General features: G+C 34.5%; 1 protein-coding gene across 3 annotated transcripts in view; it reads right to left on the bottom strand.

The window, feature by feature from the left end:
* LOC118204937 (uncharacterized) overlaps nucleotides 1-17,737 on the bottom strand; it is a 111,685-nt gene that overhangs the window by 3,004 nt on the left and 90,944 nt on the right. For 2 of the 3 annotated variants that reach the window (XM_085827219.1, XM_085827221.1), the window contains exons 12-22: nucleotides 16,485-16,652; nucleotides 16,274-16,390; nucleotides 12,639-12,773; nucleotides 12,441-12,548; nucleotides 12,230-12,337; nucleotides 12,027-12,134; nucleotides 11,820-11,927; nucleotides 9,983-10,090; nucleotides 9,763-9,870; nucleotides 3,761-3,863; nucleotides 1-153 (exon numbers count right to left, since the gene is read on the bottom strand). In XM_085827219.1, coding sequence (XP_085683345.1) covers nucleotides 27-153; nucleotides 3,761-3,863; nucleotides 9,763-9,870; nucleotides 9,983-10,090; nucleotides 11,820-11,927; nucleotides 12,027-12,134; nucleotides 12,230-12,337; nucleotides 12,441-12,548; nucleotides 12,639-12,773; nucleotides 16,274-16,390; nucleotides 16,485-16,652 — 1,298 coding nt within the window. In that variant the 3' untranslated portion in view covers nucleotides 1-26. The remainder of the gene's footprint in view (nucleotides 154-3,760; nucleotides 3,864-9,762; nucleotides 9,871-9,982; nucleotides 10,091-11,819; nucleotides 11,928-12,026; nucleotides 12,135-12,229; nucleotides 12,338-12,440; nucleotides 12,549-12,638; nucleotides 12,774-16,273; nucleotides 16,391-16,484; nucleotides 16,653-17,737) is intronic. The other variant, XM_085827222.1, reaches the window with a different exon arrangement.

Genomic DNA, 17,737 nt, shown 5'->3' with positions numbered 1-17,737 from the left:
CTGATAACAAAGTTTCTTTATAACCTTCAGAGTTCCGTTCTTTGTACACTATTCTTGTGAATCATTCTGTGGTTCGAAATGGATTCATCTGGAGCTCCTACGGATAAACTGCGAGCTAAAGATTTCGCTTCTTCTGCAGCTCTAGAAGAAAGCCTAATACATGTGCTTTTAATTTTTAGGTTTTTGAAACGATTACGAATCATTTATACATTAGTTTCACAGTTACGTTTTGATATGTTAATGGATAATGTTTTATATGAAAATGCTAAAAACAACACCTGTAGCCTGTATGTAATACAGGTTCTGTCATTTTGACAACTGAGCAACTTATACCATCGTAAGGTTACAAGTACAACAAGCTTCACTTTACCGCGACTCGAAAATATAATCACTAAATTAAACTATAGTTTTACGCTAAAGAATATCCGAAAAAAGCCTGATTATTCTATCGGTATGGGTGTGCTTGATAAACCAATGGCTGTATGACAAGATAGACTTTAGGTTGGATAAAAACTGCTAATTAAGGAGGTCCAGCTTTGACAGGGTAAATGAGTAACTGACTAATTAGAACTGCTTTAGATCAGATACTGCCAAAGCTTGTTAATCCAATGCAATTTAAGATAGTTAAAATAATGACTAATTAACAGCCTACCTTAGAAAAACCTGGATAAACGAATGTCTGTCCAGTCAGAGCAAATATGTAAAACGGAATTTATAGGCTGCAAATCAGGTTGAAAAGTCGTGTATGTATAGAAAACCCTCTCTAAGACTAACATCCGCAATTTAAGACGGTTTTGGGGTTTGGTAATGGTACTAATAGTAACTATTAATTAACTACAAGCAACAACAAGTATAGCAATAAAACGAAATTTTAGAAAAAAATAATTTTGCAGTTGCTCTTCTGTATTACTGTCATTGAATAACTTTTAAAAGCAGAAAACGGATATTACGTTTAAAAAATTAAAAAAGAGCAAACTAAAATTTAAAAATTAAATCATTACAATGTAAATTATGTGTAATACTTCTAAATACTATATTATTCTAAATACGTTTACTGCTTATTGAGGTCATGTATTGATTTTGTCTTTTCTTTAAATAGATCTCTTTCTATGTCGATCTGAGCTGAAAGTAAATTAGCCATCTTATTTTTTTTTTACCAGCACCCAGTTCTTTAACTTGTTTGCAAATTTTCGAAGTTTTGTCAAGAGTCAAACAGCCCTTGCTAGGACTCTAAAGCCGGTTCAGCCACCTCATTTCCAGACATACATAAAATTCCTGAATTATATAAAGTGTCTAAAAAGGTTTGCTCTCATTCCAACGTTGTCTTGTCGCCCCGGCAGAAGCGTAATGGCAAACTGCACATTCGGTTGATCAATGTTAAATGAATTTCACTTACTGCGCATGCCCAGATGAGAGTTTGGCGCAATTAGGATTTTGGTACAATTTTAAAGGAAGATAAATACGGTGTGTGGTTGATATTCTGTTATCCGGGCATAAACAGTTCGAGATTTTGAAACTTATGCTGTAAGTTGCTTCATTACTTAGAGTGTAAATATTGATCGTAAATTACGCAAATTTTCGTTTAAGAATGATTACAAAACAGGGAACATTACAAGGTAGTATATTAGCTGAATCTTTATTGATTATATTGAGGAATAAAAGCAATTGCGTATATCATACGTTCCAGTCGTATATACTTTAACAAATTAAAGAATACATCCAGTTTAAATTACTGAATTAAAGTCAAGGAAATTATTATAAATGACCGATATTAAACATAACGTTTATGAACAAAATAAACCAAAATGAAATGAAACAGAAGCAAATGCATTAAGCACAAACAAATTTCGTTAGTATTCCAATTGTAAACAGTTGATAAGACCTACATGACGCGCAGTCTTGTGTAGGGTTGCTTATGCCCCCTTATTAAGCTTCGTTCAGACGGGGGCGTAAAGGCCATAAGTGGTTAAAGCCGAGCTCCGTTGCCAAGACAACCAGTCTCTGCTACTTCACAAAATCTGGTTTAGGGCTCGTGGCATAGGGTTCAAAGTTTTTAACTTTACGCCGAGTTTGGGATAAGCGTCGACCAATCAAAACGAAGCTAAAACGAAGCAGTGTTCTACAGAAGATTTCGCTGTTACAAAACAAGCAGAGCGAACGCGGGAAATCAATCGAGAATGAGAACAGCGCGGGAAAAATGTAGACACATCTACGCATGCGCAAATTTAACTTCTCTCATTGACCACGGCTTACACCCCGTTCTCGCAGGTGTGAACGGAATTCCCGTATTTTATGTCCTCATGACTACGTCTCTATGCCCTTTACGCCGCTGTCTGAACGCAGACTTAGGCGCCAGCATTTCCTCCCACGCCAACGGTAAACCACTGAGCATGCGCAGGATATGAAATTCGTTAATATTGATGAACTCAATGTGCGGTTTGCCATTACGCTTCCCCGGAAACATCTTTTTGTAAGACGTAATCACATACTCCACTTAGAGCTATCTTAAATTTAGTGGAAAATGTTATGTAAGCAACCGAAATCCAATATAATCGCTGCACTATCGTATTACAGCCAGGATATTAATTAGTTCTTCTAGCAGAATTCTCTTAAACTCTATTATTCTAATTTCTATATCAGTCTCAGATGAACTAAAGAACTCCGAATTCCACACCTCAGAATTATGTGCAATGGTTATTCGTTCAAGAATGCTTTTCAGATGGTTATAAGGAATAATCGAATTTTCCATGCTTGTTCTTGCGGTGTAAGTGATAACACGTCCAGCTAGTAATTCGAAGGTCCGTGCTAGCTTAGCGGTGATAGCTTAGCTGATGTTTCACGTTTTTAGCTCTCAGAACATAATAATATCTCCATTCGCACACAAATTACTTTACAACTCTTACTACTGTTCAATTCGTACACAAATTACAGTAAACTGTTAACTTGAACATAAACGCTATCGATTGCGGTAAATTCAAGGGCAGAAATATACTGTAATTTTTTTCCATATGAGTGTCAATCTGACATACGTTAGCAGCTGTGCAATCTATGATAGTAACTGAAAAATGAGTATAATTTATTCAGGAATCCAATGAATTATTTAACTTTTTGTAACGGTAGGACTGTTTTCGTAAGGTCTTCGGATCTTTCCTCACTTGATATATGCTGTTTTATTATTTAAAACATAAATAACCAGAAAGGTTGCAATGTGTGCTTTGTTTTGTATTAACCAATTTTAAGTAGTTAAAGCGTGAAAGCTTCAATTAATAATTATAATTATACAATTAATAATTATACATCATATAATAAATACATATCTTTTGAAAGATTAATAAGCATGGATTGAATAGTTTTACCTTGCATTTTATGGTTATACTCTTTTAATAATAATATTTCCTACATTCCTCCTGCCCACCAAGAAACTTCAATTAATTTTTGTTCACGCCTAGGAAATATTAGCTGAATTAGCTTAGCTTATAAGGTATTTCTCCCGTCTTCTTAGCATGCCTTCGTGGTGTAATGGTCTGCACGCTGGGTGCAGATTCCAAAGGTCCGTGGTTCGATTTCTAGAGAAGGCGTTGCTCATTTATCATCTTTCCTGCTTCGAAAAAATCCTAATGTCTCTATAAGGGGCAATATTTCTTGACCACATAAGCATAATCATTCGATTCTTGGAATATTGGACTACTGTAATAATATTCAAAATATCATGTAATATAAACAGTCTTAATAAAGGCTTAGGAAATAATTAGATACTCACTTTCTATTTATTACACAAGCAATTAAACACAGCATAATCAACATCGTGCATACGATACTTCCAAGAACAGCAGGAAGAATAATGCCTGGTTCTTTTGATTCTTCTGCATGAAAAAATATTACCAACGTATAAGTAAAACATATTAAAAAAGTATTATTTACTTGACCTCTGTTTATTTTACAAATGAAAAAATCCTCTAATTTATTGGTCACTGCAGTCACTAATTTAATGAGCTTGTTCCCTTGTGGTGCGTATTCATTGAAAAAAAAAAAAAAAAAAAAGTAAAAGAAGAAAAAAACGAGTATGTTGAAACATGCAATTTTTCGCCAAACATTTGATAAAATAACATATAATTTTTATATAGGTTTACTGAATTTATATTTTATAAATTTTTGAAATGCTTTGTGAAATTATGAATAACTGTATACATTTACAATTTGTGAATTGCGTAAGCATTAGAAATTGCAATTAAAACCTATTTAGCCTTGTGTGTACAGCTGAACATACGCTTCAGAAATGAAAAATTTCCCATTTCGAAAGCACTGGAAAGTAAAAAGAGAGAGAAAAAGAAAGTTATAGATTTTTTATTAGTTTGATAAAAAGCAGAATTTGAGATTGAATTTATCATCATGAAAATACGCTTTAAGGTCACTCAGGAAGCCGTTAAATTTCTCACACGGTCTAAGGGTACTATTCGGTTTTGAGGGCCGTAAAAAATCGCCAAACTGTTGTTGATGCCAGTGCTGCCAAAAATAATTGCGGCAACCCTAACGCAAGAAAGTAAGTATAATAGTAAATAACAATCTAAGATTGATGTTTTAATTTAGATGAAAAGTTAATTTCATATAATACATTTTTATTATTATAATTTATATAAAAAAAGGCTAAACATGACTGAATGGAAGCATAAGAGTAAATAACTACTTCAGATCATTATTATAATTTATATAAAATTTCCGAAACATAACTGAATGGATGCCTGCATCGCCATTTCGGTACCGAGTTATCGCTAAAGCATAATTTCATCTCGTTGGTTGTTCAGACATAATTTTCTATAATGAATGATGTCTTTTCTTTGAAAAAATTCTCGGGAAAGTGCAGAATCGCCCACTTATTTGTTTGCCGCTTTTTACAAGGGTAAAAACAATTGGATTTTTGTCAATTTTCTTTTACTTTTTAAGTGAAAATAGGCCGATGTGTATATGGATACCGAGTATGTGCAATTCTTAAAAACGCGTCAAGCAGTGAGTGATTCTGCACTTTACCCAAAATTCTATTGCAGACTTTTCGTCATGGGCAAGTCTCAAATTGTTGAATCCATAGGATATCAAAAAAAGATTTAAAATAAAAAAGTAATAGAAAATATTTAAAAATTAAACTAGTATTTCAATGGCGTCTAAAGAAATATAGAACTACATAAACTTACGCAATCTGAAATCAGCGCGTACGCTAGATTTGGCGCTTTTGCGCATACATTTTCGCAGCAATTTTTTTACGGCCCTCAAAACGGAATAGTACCAAGAAAAGATTTACTATAGTCAAAATGGAGTTTTTACATGGAGCAAGTTTAAGCTTTTAAAAAGTGATAAAGCTCCTCTCATATTTCCGGAAGCAAAACACTACAGTAAAAACAAGACAAATATTTTGTTGATTAAAGTAGGATTGGTTTTTGGGTTTGGCTTATTTGATCAGGCGATGCTCACGACGGCTCGCGATGCCTTCGTGGAAAACTTTCCATGGATGTCCGGTTGGTAGTCACGTTACATATGGGAAAACAACAAAAACGCCAATGCAGTTAGCCTGTTTCCTTGGAATCGAACCTAGTTCTAAATACCGGAGTTCAGCGACTTTACCACTCAGCTGCTGGTAAGCTTTCCGGCTGGGAATAACATCACTTACTTAAAGCGTATTGCAAAGCTCACCATACGCTTTATTCAGGACCGTGATCACATATGTGTGAGCACGAAATTCTCCTTCGTGGCCCATGATTTCACATATGTGACTAGCTTTTTCGAGTCTTGAGGTCCGTGGTCCCATCGATGTGATTTCGAGTTGGAATGTTTTGTTTAAGTTTGTAAAGGACATTAGACGACTGCTGAAGTCCGTTTATATGTTCGTATACTGTTCTCCAGAGCAGTTACCTTCAATACGCGCTTTCAGTTCCGAGTTTTTTTCCCCCCTTTCTTTCCTTTTTTTTTTTTTTTTTTTTTTTTTTTTTGAAACATGTGAACTATTGCATGTGTTCGATTCTTTCGGGGGGATAAACGCTAATAGGACTAATTATAAATGAGAATAATTCATTCATTTCCTTATACTTATGGAATTTGTTTGGACATAACATGTAGTTTTACTAATAATTTGTTTAATTCTTTAAAGTGTCTATTTTTTTCTTTGCATCATATGTACAGGTATACATACAAGTTATTTTTTATTAAAATAAAACCATTTTCTTTAAAAATCGTAATTATTTCTTTTTAAATATCATGAAAATTTTATTTCAACATATTCAGGTATAATCAATAATACTAAACTATAATTTCAGAGTATTTAATTGCAGAAATGATTTTAAATGAAATTAGACTTAACAAAGAATATCACTTGGTTACGTGGGAACGTGGCCCACCAATGTCCGAGCGGTAAAATCGCTGAACAGTGGTTGTTCCGACTTGGGTTCGATTCGAGGTGAACTGCATGAACGCTTTCATGGTTTTCCCATGTGTAACATGTATGCGCGTCAGTTTCCCTTAGAAAGTCCTCCACGAAGGCTAAGGCACCCTTCAGTTAGGCAGATAGCCTTAGTGTGCTTTGCCATAATCAACTAAACCTAAACAACCCATGTGGTTTAGATTCGGAGCGCTCTTTCTCTTTTCGCTGGTCCTAAATAGGTTGTGCGATCCTTCCAGTAAGGTGGGTTCTACATTCTACTTTAATCAATGAATATTTATTTCGTTTCCGCTCCAGTATATTATTGAAAATATAGGAGTATCATAACGGCTTCTTAAATGCTTTAAGTTGCTTTGAATTCTATGAAAATGCAGTTTTGAAATAGTGTCCTGAATGGTTTATAAATGATTGCAATAAATTAACTGATTTACATAAATCTAAACCGATATGCAATAAGTGGATGTTTTCATAATGGAGAACTATAGTAAATATGTTGGCACGATTATGCTGAGGTGCGCAGCATGCAAATAGAATTTCTATTTATCTTTCTAATAAAAAATGCAAGTTAAAACTCAAATTGTATAGTAGTACATCGGTATGAAAGTTTCCGCACCTGTATGAAGGCTGCTTTTTTTCAAACCTGAAGCTAATTTGAATAACGCTGCGGGCACATTTACAAAGATTTGTGTTTTTTTGGGAACAGTATGGATAAAAGTGCGAATGTCTTTACAAGGGTAAATTTCTGAACCGGCAACTTGAAAACAGAGAGTTCATACGGGAATTGAAGAAACAAAAATAAAAGAAAAAAGTTAACATTCAGAAAACATATTTATAGTAATTCGAAGTAACAGTGAAAAGAAAATGTATTTTTAGGCCTTTGATGACAAAGTGGAAAATGAGTTTGAAGGTCTAGATTAAGAATTCTGATACTAAAGGAATTTAAAAGGCAATTACCAATTTTAAAAGAGAAATTGGAACGAAAATTATTTCAGCATGAATAAAAACACTAGGAATTATAATGGGAGACAATAATATTAATTAATATCAATTTTTTGCAAGCAAAAATGACATTTTTTAAAAGAAATTTGGAGGTGTTTTTTTTTTTTTTTTTTTTTCATGGTAATTTTTATGTAACCATTATGTATACAAATGAGAGTATCGTTTGGTTTCGACGAAAATTTGCATCGTTATGGACAGTATTCTCGATCTATTTCCTCTTTTAATATTGAAATGAGCTACCATGTTTTACCAATTATCTCCTATGTAATAGGCACCAAATAAATATTTCGGCAAATTCTTTCCTCGATTGAATAATAAACAGTCGCCTTATTTTTCAATAAAAGTTTGACTGATATTACGAGTGTGGTGTGAGGACATATTTATTCACTAATGGCACTAAACTGAACCATCTGACGACAGTTTGTGTTTGCACAAAATACTCGACAGCAAAATACATAGGTACCCAAAATATATAAAATTTCAGCATACTCCTATTATTTATCCCTATAAAAGTCCCCAAATCTTTGAGAACGTATTTTCTTTTTCAAATATGCATTTAGTCGAATCCATTGAAATAAATGCTAAAAAGATTAGTTGGCCCCCAAAAAGAAATTCCTTCCGATAAGTTTCAGTTTGTGTGTTTGAGTTGAGTATACACCTTCTTCACGCTTCCGTAGCCTAAATGAGCTTGCCTCAGAAGATCTATTAGTCTAGAAGCAGGATTTTGTGTTGAATTAGTATAAAAAGCTGAATCACTAAATGTTTGTATGTGTATATATAATAAATTAAAATCTCCAAAATCCGAACGAAAAAGGAAATACCGCATTAAATATTTGAAAGTTAAACCTATTTTCTCCGTGTAACAAAATAAACTGATAAAACGTAAATTAAAGAAAATTACAAACTTGAAATCAAAAAATGTTCATTTGGAAAACGAAAAAGTATTAAAAAACGGGAAATTTGTACTTGCAAAATATATTGGGAATTTGTATTAAATATGCACCCATACAAAATATTAGATTAAAAATTGAGTACGATCTTAATTATTAAAATTTCATATATAATATTTTGTTTTTAAAATTTAGTGTGAAATTTAGGCCTGTTTAAAACAAATCAATTTTTTTTGTCTGGTCTTATTTCACTCAGTGTTAACCGTAAAGTAGGATCCACATTTAATTATGTTATGTATTTATTTTCCAGATATAACAAGGAAGAAATTTCTTGTTCGAACAAATAGGTTTTGCAAAAGAACAATAAATCACATGCGCCCCAAAATGAGAGAGATTATTTACTGCACTTTCATACCTCTTTGAAGATCTATATTCACCTCTTTCACACGCTTTATTCTTTTTTTCTTTTTACCTCAAATGGGCTTTAACCCAGCAGGGCTGTTAATCTCAAAACGGCATCTTGTGTTGAATCACTTTAAATATCTGAATCACTTTTCAAATCGTTGTCACCAAATATTATCGCCTTGTATTATTTTAAAAGAAATTAGATAAAGAAGAATGTGCATGAATGTAGGTATGTTTCTCGCATTGTGTAAAAACTACGGTACCTGGAGCCACCAAAGTTTTATTAACGTAATCCTCCACTCGAACATGGGCACCTGGAAGTCCGAATTTTGAATTTCGAATTTGTTTTATTATATTCGAATCTATTTCACATTTTTTAAAATTTTAACGAATTTTTGATTAAAAAATCCAACGATTTTAAAGCGAGCAGTGGCAATACACTGTATAGAAAAAAAAAAAAAAAGTATCTCTTGCGTGCAAGGCTCTCTGTTGGAAATACTGTAGATATGCTATTTTTAAATATTTTGTGTTATTTGCTGTGTTGAATTGAATTTTATGTGATTTAGATAGATAAGAGTGACCTTTGATGTAATTAAAAGCGACCTTTGATTAATTAATATTTAACAAATAAAAGTAACACACGAAAAGTTAAAAAACGCCCATTTGGGGGTAATTTAAAATCTGAAAGTTTCAGATTTTTTTTTATTTTTATTTTTATTTATTGTGATAATATAGACGACACAATAGACACAAACGAGTTTCCAATAGAGGGAAAAACAATGAAACTACCGACGTTTGAAGCAATTAATATCATTACAACCAACATGCCTTCAAAAAAAGTTTAGAAAGTAAATTAAAAGAAATGCAGGAAAAAAATTGTGCTGGTCAGTTTTGTCTTCTGCGTTTTTAGTTAAGAAGCAAGTAACGATAAAATCCTTCCTCTTTTACTTTTTTATTGCGGAGGTATTCACTGCAGATGTAATATATATGCCAGCAAAAGTAAAGTTCCTTACATTAAATAGATAAAAGTTTTCTTTGTCTTACCTATCTCGCAACGCTTTCCAGAAAACGGCTTTATGCATTCGCATATTGAACCTTTCCCAAGAATTTTGCAATTTCCGTCATTCATACAAGGATTTGATGTGCAAGGACCTTAAAAGCGAATAAAAAGAAAACACATTCAGTGAACGAAAAGGAAATATAACTGATTTTAGGTAGTGAAAAGAGAGAGAAAATTCTATTAAATATTTAATTCCATTCTTACTTATTTCGCAACGTCGGCCAAAGAATGGTTTCTTACACTCGCATGCTACAGTTTCATCAATAACTTTACAGTTTCCGCCATTCATGCAAGGATTTGAGGTGCAAGGACCTGAAAAAAGTTTAAACATTCACTTTATTAGATTGAAAGATTTTTATTACATAGAAATGAATAATTCTTGTAAAGAGATGTAAACTATATTGGTATCCATATTAAGTTTAAGCTAAAAAAAGTGTTTTTCATAAACTAATATTTAATTAAAAGCAGTTTAAGTAAAAGTTAAATGACGTTTTAAAGCATCGTAATGTAAAATCCAGAGTTAAATATTGAAAAACATGGCAATCGGAAAATAATTAAAGGAATTAAAAACAGGTTAAGAATTTTTAATTTAATTGGGTGCGGCAACTGGGAACGGACCTGCCTACCTAACCGTCCGAAGGACGGACTTATGACTAAACCGGAAAAATAATGGTGCATGGTTTGGTTTATTTAATTAATTCAAAACACATGAGGGCTGTCTGCCTAAGTGAAGGACTTTCGCTCGTATACACAAGGGAAAAGCACGAAAACGCCCATGCTGCCAGCCTGTTTGACGCGATTCGAAATCGAACTCCAGTGTTCACCCACTTTACCACTTGGCGGTGGAAGAATAAATGGGATATGGGGGGGATTAAGTTTAATAAATATAATGGCTTATAACTTGCTTTAACCAAAGTAAGAATAAAGCAGTATAGAGAGAAGCTTCATCACATATGAATATTATACAGTTTAATGCCTGTATCTCGTCCAGGCAGAGTCAACGTTATATAGAAAAAGAAGAGTAAGGCAAGTAAGAGTTAGGAACATGTTGGTAATTTTACTTCAAAGGCAGAATCACGCATTCAGAATTCCCAGATAGAATGACGTATAATCGAGATGCCATGAATTCCTTTCACTGGATTTCTTTATTGTTAGATATTAGAGGCAACTTTTGACCGATTAGCACATTGCAATAATAGAGATCCCATGAATTCCTTTCACTGGATTTCTTTATTGTTAGGTATTCGAGGCAACGAAAAATGCAATGAAAGAGAAACGGAGACGTCAGGTGCAAGCATAAATTCCACTCCTCTGTCGAAAGAGAATTATTTTCAATTTTAAGCCCCCAACTTAATAGAAATATTAGCACTGGTAATCATTTGTACATAGGCAAATCACCAGATGAACCTCTATTTCTAAAGCTACTATAAAACGTTTCTACTATGCTTACAATTTTTCTCAACTAAAGATTTCAAAGATATCTCTTTGACAAAGTTTGCATATATCACAAATAAAGTATCAAATGTATCCTACAGCGAACCCGATACGAAACTATGTAGGTTCTTTACAGCGTCCAGTGCTTCATGATCTTCTTCATATCGTGCAATGCTTTATTATCACTTGCAAGATACATATAATTCTATCTCAGAATCCAAAAATCCTGCCTTGCAGAATTTCTTTTACTCATTAGGAAGAGTTATATACTACCTACATAGGAGTTATACGTACTACCTACATAGAAGGATAAGTACTATATAGGGATGAGTGCTTCGGAGGAGGATAAGTACCATCGTAGGTATGCGCACAAAACTGCAGTTCCAAATTTACATAATAAAATTATGTTCAGAATAAAACCAGGCAATTTCATGTATATCCCTACTAATTGCTCTAGGGTTGTCTAACAGCCACTGTCGAATTGTATACTATCTAATTGCACTATTATACGTGCAAATTCCTTCGAAGTACAACTTTTTAAAAACATTTCAGACTTTCAAACCACCTTTTGTAATAAATATTTCAAATATTGCAACGCATTGCTTACTTATTTGGCAGAACTTTCCGAAAAATGGTTTCTTGCATTCACATATCGAATTTACTCCAACAATTTTGCATTTTCCTCCATTCATACAAGGATTTGATGTGCAAGGATCTGAAAAGATATTTGAGGTTCACTTCTACACTGAAATATATTTAAAGAGCAATATTGTTTCTGAATTAAGCATGTGAAACTTAATGATACCTAACTTACCCAGTTCGCAAAGATCTCCAAAGAATGGTCCTTGGCAATCGCATGTTGCATTTTCTGCAACAACTTTACATTGCCCACCATTCATGCATGGATTTGATGTACAAGGATCTAAAAAATTTCATATTTAATCTGCTGCAATAAAACGAAATATTGTGGGGAAAAACATTACTGCATTGCAAGACATTTTACGATCTATTTCGTACCTATTTCACAAAAATCTCCAAAGAATGGTTTCTTACATTCGCACGTTGAATTTTCTCCAATAACTTTGCATTTTCCATTATTCATGCATGGATTTGATGTGCAAGGATCTAAAATGCAATTCAAAATCAAGAATGAAAAAATCTGGAACTATATTTCACGTCGAGATTTAAAAGAATTTGTTGAATATTTGAAATTTAAACCATATCTGACCATTCTCACAATGCTCTCCAAAAAATGGTTTCTTACAGTCACAAGTGGAATTGTTACCAACTATGTTGCATTTACCTCCGTTCATGCAAGGATTTGAACTGCATGGATCTGGAATAAAAATGTTAATTATTTTGTAACTTAACAACGACTAAAGAAAATAGAAATTTAACAAATCTTATCAGTTTTATTTCTAGTTACCTAGCTCACAGAACTCTCCAAAGAATGGTGATTTACACTCGCAGTACGTTGATGCATTCTTCTGAATATATATTGAATTCCATCCATGTGTATTGCACGTGCCACCATTCTTGCAAGGATTTGGACTACACATATCTGCAAAGAATTTTTAAAGAGTCATCATTTTTATGTAAATATAATTTTCAATGTATGTCGGTTATAATTATTTTTTAATAATTTGCGGATATAAAAAGAATAATTTTTAGATTATTACACTACGCGACCTTTTTTCCTTCTCGTTGCGGAACTGATATTAATATATATCAAATATATTAATGTACTTTGTTAAAATATCCATCCCATTAAACTGGATCCATCTCCTATTTGACCTATCCATGAAAATTAATCAGAATAAAAAAAATACCAATCAGCAATCAAAATTCGACTTTGAATTCTAGCACAACAGATTTAGGTATATAATTGCGCGTTATACCAGAACTTCACTATCGGTGATACAGATACAGACCCACCATGCTAACTGTGCAGCTCGCCCAAATTTTGATGGACAGTTCGCAGGACACAGATTAGAGAATCCTTTACCTCTGTTTCCTTACCATCAGACCCCCTTGAAAGAACTTTCGGCTTGTCAATATTTTAAGCACTCCCATGCCGCACAGACACTGTACACTTAAAAACCATCCATACTCTTCCGAAATTCGAAACCGATCCCAACTATGCAAGAACCTGCATCGCTGACTATTATACACATTAGGAAAGTCGCGGCAGCTAAACTTCACAAACTAAAAATTTCAACTGTTTAATGTGTTACGGCTTCCAGAACAGCACTGTTCGGTTATCGGATTGGATTTGTATGAATGTATGCGCGTGTGTATAATCATTACACACGCGAGTGTAATATATGCGTATATGTACACATACATACATTAGTGCTTACATATAAACATGCATACAAGAATATACAAATACATATATACATGCATACAAGAATATATAAATACATATATACATGCATACGTACATTTTTTACAGTTTTGGATCCTGTTCTGATGCTAGAACAGTACGTTGTTACTACTACTACTACTACTACCAGAGCAGTACCTCCAAAACATTTGTTTTCATATGTTTCGTACTATAAACAATGTGCATGTCCTCTAGAAAACGACGTGTTGTCTGCTAGAGAAGAGATGAAATTTAATTTCACATAATCCCTTTTCGGAATGTAATTTATAGTTTTTTCCCCTCCATTTTTATCCTAGGTTTTGTTTCTTAACTTTTTAATTTCATCAGAGCATAGTCTGGGAACCTCTGTCTTAATGGTAATTATTATTATTAACAATATTAATATATTATTAATATTGTTAATAATAATAATTATAATTATTATATTATAACAATAATATTTTGTTATTTTTAAATAAAACGAATGAAATAGTTGCCATTCTAGAACCATTTGATCGTTATTCATACTGGAAAACATGTTGGCTCCATGTTCATTTTTGGTTTGTCTTCTGTTTGGGCTGAATACGAGGCATTTTTCTCTCTGAACACACTTAGGCAAATAGCCTTCGCCTTATTCAATTGAAAATATCACTGTAATATAAGAATTGCATTGTTTATGTTTTCCAAACGATTGTCGCACAAAAATAATGGACGAAAACACAATGAGGGGTAGAGCTAAACGTAATTTAGTAAGATAAATCTGATTTGCTTCCTTGAAAAACTACTTTCCTTTTGTGTGACAAAGGCGTGTTACCATCTCATATAATCATATAACCGAAAAAAAAAAAAAAAAACTGAAGTTTGCTTATCGGGGATTCTACTTGCACATCTTCCATAAATCTTCAAACACCAAAACAATAATCACTTTCATGCAATCACATTCACATACAGTGGATGGACAAAAATATGGAAACACCTTGTGAAATGCATGTTTGAAAAGAAAGATTGATTTTAATGAAATATGTAGGTGGCGCTGGCGTTTTTGACTATTGACGCTACCTATGCAATTTTGTAAATGTGCTGAACAGTTCAGTTGTTGTCGGAGTACTGTTATGTGAGGTTGTCATTGCATTATGTCAGAGTTAACAGACTTACGTGGGCAAATTGTTGGAGCACGTACGGTAGGTGCTTCCGTAAGCAAGGTAGCCGAGGTGTTTAGTGTTTCAAGAGGTACTGTATCGAAGATTTATTCCGCATATTTGAAAAGAGGAAAAAACATCATCTGCTAAATCACAGCGCGGACGAAAGTGTGTCCTGAATGATCGTGACAGACGATCATTAAGGGCAATTGTGACGAAAAATAAGAAGACCACAGCTGCAAAAGTTACTGCTGAAATGAATGTTGTGTTACCGAACCCTGTGAGTACCAAAACAATTAGAAGAGAGCTTCATAAACAGGGAATTGCTGGCCGTGCTGCAATTGAGAAGCCACTCATCAGTGATGCTAATGCCCGTAACAGGAAAAGGTGGTGTTTAAGTCATAAAGCCTGGACTATAGAGCAGTGGAAGCGAGTAATATGGTCTGACGAGTCTTCTTTCACATTGTTTCCCACTTCTGGCCGAGTTAACGTCTGGTGAACGCCATCTCAAGCCTATAATACAGACTGCTTATTGCCAAGAGTGAAACATGGCGGGGGTTCTTTTATGGTTTGGGCAGCCATATCGTGGTTCTCTGCTAGCCCCATGATAACTGTGTCAGGGCACATGACTGCCAAGACTTATGTGAACATTTTGGCCGATCAAGTTCATCCCATGGTACAAACTTTGTTCCCCGATGGTGATAGTGTCTTCCAAGACGACCAAGCCCCTGTTCACACAGCTCACATTGTCCAGGACTGGTTTTCTGACCACGAGGATGAGTTGTCCCATCTCCCCTGGCCACCACAGTCACCAGACCTGAATATTATCGAACCTTTGTGGTCTACATTGGAACGGAAAGTGCGTTCTCGTTATCCACCGCCAACATCGTTATCTGAACTTGCCACCGTTTTGCAGGAAGAATGGTATAATATTCCCTTGGCAAACATAAGGAACTGTATTTATCCATTCCGAGAAGACTGCAAGCTGTTTTGGATGCCAACGGGTTTCCTACACCATATTAAGCAAAAAAAAATATTTTTTTTAAAGGTGTTTCCATATTTTTGTCCAACCTCTGTACATTATATTCAGGAGTTTGCAGTGCACTGGTGTTTAAATTCATTTCATGATTTCCTATACTGAAGAGGATAAAGATGGTTCTAACATGGTGCAATAAATTTTGTAAATTTTGCCGTGGCTGCAGAGGAATATGTAGGGAAATAAATACATTGAATCAAAAAAATTTCTTCTTAAAATTAAATCCAGAATAATCGTATTCTTACGAAACTTGTGCTGCTACTTGTAATACGATATTGATACCTAAAATATGTATATGAACTGTTCATATAATGAGATTTTAACCAATCGCAGCAATATGCGTGTTGTTTCCTAAGATGAGCTGCAGTCGCATACAATCGCCATCACCTATGTACTAGATTAAATTGCAAGTACAATTATTTATTACGATTAGTTAAATTACAAGTATGCATAATTTTATCGCGCGGAACCTTTAGATTCCTCGAAACACTATTAGGAAAACTTTTATTTAAATTAATTACCTATTTCACATTTATTTCCTGCATACGGAGATCGGCATATACAATCAACACTTGACTCTCTGTGGACACATAGACCATTATTCTGACAACGGTCGGGGGAGTCACATTTACTTGGCGCTGAAGATAAATAAATATTCAATTAAACAATAAACACTTTTTTTTAGTAAATAAATAAATAACAAAGGCATTATTTTATATATAGAAAACTCACGTTTTTCGCAAAACCTCCCGCTGTATGGATACGAGCAATTGCACTTAATGACATGATCAATTAACTTAGCCACAATATTTCCGTAAATATCAGAGTTGGGGCTACGGCTTGTCCTCATTTCGTGCATCATCATACCAGAATTTCTACAGACATTTAAATCCTGAATACCTGAGGATATAAAAGATAGATAAATAAATATTTATTGTTGTTTAAACATTTGAAGTCATCTGATCAATTACACAGAAGGAGACAAAAACTGATAAATCTCTACATCCACATAGAGGCTTAATCAATTACATTCCTAAAGAAATAAATATCTTAAACTTGAATGAAAAATTTGCCATTGATAATTCATCAAATCGTGAAATAATGCAATTCCAAAGAGAACAAATCATTGGTTTTGACATATACACTGCTCGACATTAAAAATGCAACACCAAGAAGGAGTGGTTAGAAAGTGATGAAATTTGGAAAAAAGACAGAGACAGCAAGCAGCAATAAGTGATCTTTACTTCAAAATGATAGTCAGAATACAGAGCGAGAACGGCGTCGGCTCAGTAGGATGTAGGACCACCGGATAGTGAAGCACGAAGAAACACGTCTAGGCATAGAACCAATAAGAGTGCGGATGGTGTGTGTCCTGAGGGATGGATGGCTCTTCATTCCCTTTCAACCATTTGCCACCGTTCGTCTTCTGAACGAGGCAGGGGCAGAGTCTGCGAACGGCGTCCAATCACATCCTACACACGTTCGATTGGTGACAGGTCAGGAGAGTACGGTGGCAAGGGAAGCATCTGTATACCTTGCAGAGCATGTTGCAGATGAGAACACTGTGTGGTCGGGCGTTATCGTGCTGAAAAATTGCATTAGGCAGCCCCTGAAGGTAGGGGATTGCCACCGGCCGCAGTACATTATCCAAGTATCGTTGGGTCGTCATAGTGCCCTGCATACGAACTAGAGGTGACCTGGAATCGTAGGCAATAGCGCCCCAAACCATTATGCCACGTTGTCGCGAGGTGGGGTGTTCCACAGTTACTTCAGGATTAGATCTGTTTCCACGTCGACGCCACACACGTATGCGGCGACTGTCACTTGATAAACAGAAGCGTGACTCATCTGAGAGCACGACGTTTCGCCATTCTGTCATCCACATCGCTCCAGTCCGGCACCATTCTAAACGTTGGCGTCTATGCTGTGGGGTCAATGGCAGTCTTCTTAACGGACGCCGTGAGTGCAGGCCACGTTCAACCAAT

This window comes from Stegodyphus dumicola, chromosome 11 (genome assembly GCF_044657685.1).
Source record: "Stegodyphus dumicola isolate Sdum_Otavi_A_Nest chromosome 11, ASM4465768v1".
Lineage (NCBI taxonomy): Eukaryota > Metazoa > Arthropoda > Arachnida > Araneae > Eresidae > Stegodyphus > Stegodyphus dumicola.
Note: the sequence above shows the minus strand (reverse complement) of the source record. Positions and strands in the feature narration are given on the sequence as shown.